At 34.0% G+C, this 7,979-nt stretch overlaps 1 protein-coding gene across 1 annotated transcript; it reads right to left on the bottom strand.

Moving 5' to 3' along the window:
- Nucleotides 1-450: 450 nt before the first annotated feature.
- LOC112801969 (probable phospholipid-transporting ATPase 8) lies at nucleotides 451-7,086 on the bottom strand. The gene is given in 12 exon segments (XM_025844937.3): nucleotides 451-1,304; nucleotides 1,679-1,870; nucleotides 2,160-2,258; nucleotides 2,360-2,485; nucleotides 2,604-2,834; nucleotides 2,902-3,010; nucleotides 3,091-3,179; nucleotides 3,412-3,688; nucleotides 3,802-3,912; nucleotides 4,108-5,219; nucleotides 5,221-5,472; nucleotides 5,976-7,086. Coding segments are annotated over 12 exon segments (3,591 nt in total). The 5' UTR covers nucleotides 6,375-7,086; the 3' UTR covers nucleotides 451-710.
- Nucleotides 7,087-7,979: the final 893 nt, after the last annotated feature.

The following is a 7,979-nucleotide window of genomic DNA, read 5'->3' as shown; positions in this document are numbered from 1 at the left end:
TAACTATATTACTAATATTATATGCTTTACTTGCTAACCTTCTATAATTTTGTGATGTATGTTTCTGTATTAATGAGTTAACGTTTTTAATAAAAAAAAATTATCTGTAAATTGACAACATGTTAACTACAATCAGACTCATATTTATTAAATAATAAATAATAATTAAAAAGATAAGTTAGTAGCACTTGACTTCCAATATTATCTAGACATACTAAAAATTAGTACTGAATATTGGATTGTTAGAATTTTATAATCTACCTACATTTTTTCACGCATTTTTTTTTGTCTTGTTTAAAAAATATACTATAAGAAATCACACTTTCTAATATTTCCAACTTGATGGCAAGATAGCAAATAATAGAGAATAATCATGGTTGACTTTTTGCATATGTTGACAGCAAACTTTCTCTGTTACATCTTTCAATCAACAGGAAAACTAACAAGACATAAACAATATCTTGTGTTAATATAGTAAGTCATATACACCAAAAAATACAATGTAGAACATGCTTTGTTTGATTCCATTAACAAATAGAAAAGACTATGATACAATACTTTACATAACTAATCTACATCAGGTGATTGTGATTGCTACACAAATCCTCACTATACAAATTTTTAAACAATAGGAATTTCAAAGAGGGAGAAAAAAATGAGTGAAAAAAAAAAGCTCCAACAATAACATAAGCTTAGAAACTAAATCCATTTCATAGTTCCCTTTGCTTCAATCTCTCTCTTAGATGTATTAGTTTTCCATGGACTTGTTTAGGAACCTCATCACATATCTCAATATCAGAACCTTCAACTTGTTTTCTCTGAATAATATCATGATACATTGGTAGAAACCTACTTTGGAATGATCTATAGCAAAAATAAGGTAGAAGAGCACTCACAACCACCAAAAGGGTAACTAGCCAATATAGCAAACTTGGAGCACAAGCTTCCACAAACACCATGTGAGCCGTCGTCGATATTTCCGGCGAGAGGTAGCCGTAAACCAGCACGAATACGTACCAGAATGCAATGCTGCCCCAGATGAAAAAATGCTGGATCCAAGTGAAGTAATTGATGGAAAGCGCCATTTGGCAATTCACGGTCCACACTACACACGTGTACATCGTGACGCCAAGTATCTCGAAATCGACCACTTGACCATCCCTTCTGAAAGCCTGAGTCATGACAGAGTTTGCAGTCAAGAAGAACATGGCTAAGGAGCTAAGGACTCCGTTAACCATCCAGCCGATAATGCGTGGCCAGCTGAAGAGGGTGTCCTCTACTCCCTCTAGATATAGAAAAGGATACTGTAAGAAAGAGATTGAGAGGATGGTTAGCAAAGGGTTCCTTAACTACCAACTGAATCAACTAACTTAAACTACGATACTGATTTTCATTCACTAACACATCGAAATCATGGGAATCGTCGCCATATCGTGATGGATAGTTACATAAAAATGGACCATGTTGGGAATTCCTTTTGATTCCTATTGAATGATAATGTAAAATTTAGTGCATGAAAATTAGTCTCTTTAAATTGGACCCAACGAAAGAAACCAGTAAGTCAGTAACCATATATACATGGTAGATCATAGTCTCTTTAAGCATTGATTGAAAAAGATTTCAGCAAATACACTTATTGATATGAACATAAGGAACTAAATGAATGACAATTTGGTACCTTTAAGCAAAGTTTAGCAGAAACATCTTGATCGAAAACACCGAGAGCAATAACTGGAAGTGAAGTGAAGAAGACATTGTAGAATGACATATACCAATCATTGTACGCAGCTTGACCGGAGAACGAAGCATACGCCTCGAACCAAAATAAGGTGAACCCAAATGCAATATTTTTATAGAAGAAATAGCATATCTGCATTCAACAAATGAAAACAATTTATCAGGGAAGAAGCTTTTTGTCAATGATGGTTCCTAAGTTCATATGCCCACAACAGAAATCAGTCTTTTTTATCTGTCAGACTAAAGCTTAATCTGTTATGGATCTAAGATGGCCAATGAATTGCTGCATATACAAGCGGAATTCGAATTCCTAACACTTGTTTAAGCGGACGAGTGAGCTAACAAATCAACCAATCCAAGTTGGTTTGGACATCGCAGTTAAATGCATTCACAACAATAGATAGATGGATGCATGGTTTTACCATCATTGATATTCGCCTATAACACCAGTGGCCATGCACCAATAACAAACGCTCCAGAAAACGGAATTGGGCTATTGCAAAATCACTTGCCATCACAGCCTGTAGAAAACAATAAAATGTTTCTTATTCATTCATTAGAAATTGATTAAACATTATATTATAAGACATTCATTGGTATGTCAGCAAATGTATATTTGGACCTGCATCCCTTCAGCACCACTAATGCCAACTCCAATATCAGCCTCCTGAAGCATGCCGACATCATTTGCCCCATCGCCGATGGATAATGTTGTCTGCCCTGTTCCTAATTTTACCATTTTTGTAACCTGCATTATTTCGGATAATGTGATTATAACTTTCACAACTCGAAACACCAACAACTCTTTACTAGACTACATTATTTGCATGCCATGGAAATTCAAATTGCATGTTCATAATACTTACACGAGCTTTCTGTTTCGGTGATGATCGGCAACATATGACGGAAGCACAACTAGTTGCCAACTCAAAGAAGGAATTCTCCAAGTTCTTGTTAAGCGAATAATCCAAAGACTTCCCATCAATTATCAATCCAAATGAAGAAGAACTCTCTTTATCTGTATTAGTACTCTCTTTCACAAACTTGATTTGCTTTATTCCCTCTCCAATTTGCTTCTTAATGCTTTCAAGAGATTCCTAATCACACAAAAAGCTACAACATTAAGAGAAAAATCAACTGCGAAAAACTTTCAAGCTCATTTACCTTTTTAAGAGCATCCTTATCCCCTTGCTTTTCAAGTGCTATAATATTAGGTGAATCAAGAGTGATCACTATCTGCTTCATGTCTTGCCTAAGTAACCCGCAAGCATATCTGTTCAAAGGAAAACAAAATAGTGTAAACTTTATGCATCGACGATATAAACAAAATCGAAAAGTAGTATTTCATAGTACCCTATATTGACTGCTGTTTCCATCTTGTCCCCAGTCAACACCCATAACTTGATTCCTGCCTTAGCAAGCCTTTCAATACATTCAGGAACCTGCATTTCCAAATATACAAAGCGAACTTCATCGTCTGTAGATCCAAGAAGTATTTCCCAAGTAAGTTTGAACAAGATAAGATGGAAACTCACATACAGTTGTCTTCAAAGTAGATGACAAGTCAAATATGTCAAACCATCTAATGGTTTTCAACTATCAACTTTACATGAAAACAACTGCATATGAGTTTTCACCATAAAGATTAAAGAAAGTTTGGAAATCTATACTTACGCCCTTTTGCAGTCTATCCTCAACTGCTGTAGACCCAAGAAGTATCAAATTTCTTTCCATCTTATCAGCAGCAGCATCGACCAATGCATCTCGATCTGCTCCAACAGATGTTTTGGCCTTTGAAAACTCTACTTCCCATAACTTATATTCTTCTTCATCAAGTTCACGGTATGTGATTACCAGAGTTCTTAAGCCTGCTTCGGCATACTGTTTGATATGTTCTTTGGTTTCGGCCTCATATTGTCTTCCTTTTTCAGACAGCCTTTCAAACATTACACTGAATACATGCAGGATAAATGCAAAATTTAGCATCACCACATGCAACTTACTCCCCAGAACTCTAATAATAACAATAATAATAATAAAAAAATAGAGGATATTGATAAAAACCTGTCTGCACCCTTGCATAAGAGCAACAACTGATTTTCCTCATTCCTCACTATCACCGACATTCTCTTGCGGGAACTGCTGAACTCTAGGACATGCAGAAGCTGGTACACTCTGCTCATCAAAATCAGATGATTGCACAGTAAGTTAAACACAATTTTGAAAAAGAACAAAATTGTGCCAGAAAAAGTTTGAATAGTTATACATTATAACTTCAAAAGCTATTATAAATTTATTTTTAATTAGAAACCAGATCAAACTTGAGGTGATGATTTTGACCATTGAAATTAGTAAAAGAAGCTAGCCAACCTGTCAACCTTTTTTCCAGTTTTGTAGTTTAATTCATGCAATGATATGCTTGTTTGTGTCCTAGCGAAAAGCTCGAAACCAAGTTCCTTCGCAGCTATGACAAAAGCCGCCTCATCTGGTGACTCGGCTTCATAAGAAATTTCTCCTGACCCTTGATCTACATCTGGAATAGCAGTATGACAAATAGCTAAAACTCGAAAGAACTTCTGTATGATGTCTGATTGTGGTTCATTAACCCATTTCCCATTCATTATTCGTTCATCTCTAAAGTTAAAGCCCTTAACTGGCGGCCGAGAGTCCTCCACGTCACTATCCTGGCCCGAAAAATCACATGATGCTTCATCAACTTGAGACTCCACATTTTTCCCTCTCTTTGCAAGTGCCTTCTCCACTTCTGTCATACCTCGGCCATATCGAATGCCTCCTATGGAACATTTGACAAACTCCATCGAGTTACATGTCAAAGTACCGGTTTTGTCAGATAATATAGTATCAACCTGACCAAGTTCTTCATTCAAATTAGAGGTGCGAGCACGAGCCGGCCTATCCATTTCCTCATAATACATTTCCTGATCTCGGTTGATGAAAACACTCTGAAGAACTTTCACAAGTTCTATGGACACATAAAGTGATATAGGAATAAGATATCCAAACAACATAAGAGCAGTTAAAAAGTGGAGAAGAGCAGAAAGTGTAGCACTTCTCGGATCATAAAAGACCGTTGTACTGTCGGGACGAACATACCATCTTCGATACCTGCGACCGCTGGTATCCCTTTTAGTCTCAACACCAAAATAGACAGAACCAATAAAGGATATGAAAATCAAGGTACTGAAGAGGATGTATATAATCTTATCCATTTTTCTCTCAATTTTGCTTCTCTTGGATGGAGGATCAGTAGAATTCTGCATCACTTTTGTATCATGTCCGGTGAAGATTACAACACCAAAGATATGATCAGTGTTCTTCAGCTTAGAGTCTCTTAAAAGGATCTGCTGCAAGGAAAGAGGATATTCTTTACCCTCATAGTGCAAGTTTCCAATAAATGAGTATAAGTTTTCATTAGGATCCTCACATTTAACCATAGCCCTGAACTTCTGGATGGATAGGTTTTTCATCTTGAAGATGAGACGTCGCATCCAAGGCATGCTTTAACTTTAGATTAGTTTCTCCATCGAGATTCATTGTCTCGACATAGCAAACCCCGTCTCCGTAGCTTGACGAAAGCAGAAGAATATCAGCAGGAAAATATTCATCCTTACACACCTTAACAATATCACCAACTCGGAGTTTTTTCCATCTAGTCTCCACAAATGTATAATTTTTACCATATACCAGAACCTTTCGGTTGTTTGCCTCTATATCCTGAAGAAATAAACCAAAGTTAGATAGGAAAACCTTAAGAAAACATATCACCAACAGTATCTGGAGAAAAAAAAGAAAGAAAAGGCAAACAAGTTAAGTAAAACATAAAGCAAAGCAAAAAAGCAACATTAGATTATATTCTAGAACAATTATGAAACAATGTTGTTTCTTTGAATTATATCTCTCGGGGTCAGGAAGACAAAAACTTTCTGCCACCAATGGAAAAAGAATATTCTATGAATCAAAAAACATAAAGCAAAACAATGTAAATAGCTCTATGTAGATAAAAGACAATTGCTTTGCATAAAGGCTTAGATAGACATTTCATATGTCAATTCAAAAGAGCTTTTGCATAAAGGTGAGGTTTAGATATAAAACGATTCATATTCCTAAGCTTTTGGAAGAGAAGTTTTGTGACATTGGCAGTGTATGATGAAAAAGGCATAAAGTGCATCAAATCAAATAATAATTAATAATAAAATAGAAAGAAAAAAAAAGATTACCTGCTTTCTCCTCCTCCAATCTTCCACAGCTTCCTTGGCCATAGTAGCTCCAATGACAAGCAACAATGGTGCAACAATACTGAGAGCTGTATAAGGTGCCAATGGACTAAATGAAACACAAGCAACAACAAGAAAATATATATTTGCAACCCTCCTAAACTGTTCAAAAAGGGACTTAGGGATGAAATTAAAAGCTGTGTACTTTGTGGTTGACACATAGTTCCCTCTATAATTCTGCTGAATTGCATCAGGGTTATCAGGATCATTGCAATACACAATCCTTGAGTACCCTTTCTGACCGATTTGGGAGTGCCCATCTCCAAATGAAGATTTCAAGCAAGAAAATGAATATAGTTTGCTGAAATGTATCCTCTTTTTTGTGATGATCCCTTCAGGCATCTTCTCCTTTTTTTTTCCTCAGCTACAAATCAAGCATTCTCCCAAGAAATCACACAAATATCCTCAGAATCAAACACACTCACCTACTTCTTTGAAAGAAAAGATAATAACTTTAAGAAAATAGGCCAACCCCTTTACCTAAAATAGGGTAAAGTCCACAAATTTGGGAAGAAACAGAGAGAAGAAAAGAAGAAAGAACCAGCTTGATTTGGGAAAATGAGCTTGGAAACACTGAAAGAGACACCAGAAAATGGTTGAACAAGATTCAAAATACCAACTATAGAAGTAATAAAGAACTCTCTTAGATCATGTGAACAAGAATCACAGCTAGAGGAGTAAAGCTTGAATGAAACCTTCAAAGTTTTAGAATTTTTTTTGTTCTAATTCCTTGCTCTCAGTGAAAGCTGCAGAAGATGTCTCTTCCTTGCAGCTTCAACCGAATTTGTTAGAGAGAGAAAACAAAAAAAAATATAAAAAATAGAGAGAAAGAAAATGAATTGAGAGAGAAAGAGAGAAGGGGGGTCTTTGGTGTGAGTAGCAGTTAACTTTGCCGCTTGTATAAGCAAACAAACAAATGAGAGAGACAGAAAAAACATTGATAGAACCGACCAACGAGCATGCTTCATTTACTCATTACTACTTCACTTCTCTTCCATTCTTTTCTCTTCTCTTCTCTTCTCTTGTTACTGCTTTCATTCAATCATTCATTTCATGTGCCATTCGCCAAAGAAATTAATAACAACAATAAAGAAAATAGGAGTGACAAAATAATACAAGGGACCAAATCAGGAAGAAAAAAAAAAGAGAATGGTGGGGTATTGAAAGCAAATGTGAATTACTAGAATGAGGTGTAATATCTATAAATATTATATCGATTTAAAAATTATTTTTATATATTATTCGAAATTTAGTAAAATAGTACAAGTCTGTACGTAGAATTATTATTATTTTGTGATAATATTGATAAAACAATATATCATGTTGAATAGATATTTAAAAAAAATTTATCCATTAGTTAATACATATTTGAGAATGATTTCTTTTAATTTTTTTAATTATTTTATCATGTGTAATTTTTATTATTTAATATCTTTTAGATTTTTTTTGTCCCACTTAATAATGAAAGATCATACTTAACAAAATAATTAAAGAAAAAATCAAAATAATATTTTCTTATATATTTCATATTTATAAAAAAATTATATTAGTCTAAAAAAGTTAATTATTCTTGTATGATGCATTTAATTATTTTATTACAACGAGTTATTTTTATTAAAAATATATAAAATAATATGTATAATGATTAAATGATTGATTTTTTTTAGTTCATAAAACACTTGATTGAAAAAATAGAAACAACATGAAAATTTTGCATAATCACATTTAATTTTTTCCACAGAAATATGAAAACAATAGTTATAAATATTTATTTAATTATAGCCATAGCGATAAGATATATAAAAATTTTAATATAAAAAGATAATTAAAGTATTTTTTGAAAAATAGAAATGCAAATATCAATACTATTTAGTGTTTTTCCTCATTTCTACTTGTTAATGATATCTACCTGTCTGTCTAACACAGCTCATCTTTACGGTTAATTTT

The sequence above is a fragment of the Arachis hypogaea genome, chromosome 5, assembly GCF_003086295.3.
Source record: "Arachis hypogaea cultivar Tifrunner chromosome 5, arahy.Tifrunner.gnm2.J5K5, whole genome shotgun sequence".
NCBI classification, from domain to species: domain Eukaryota; kingdom Viridiplantae; phylum Streptophyta; class Magnoliopsida; order Fabales; family Fabaceae; genus Arachis; species Arachis hypogaea.
This window is presented reverse-complemented; position numbering and strand designations above follow the sequence as displayed.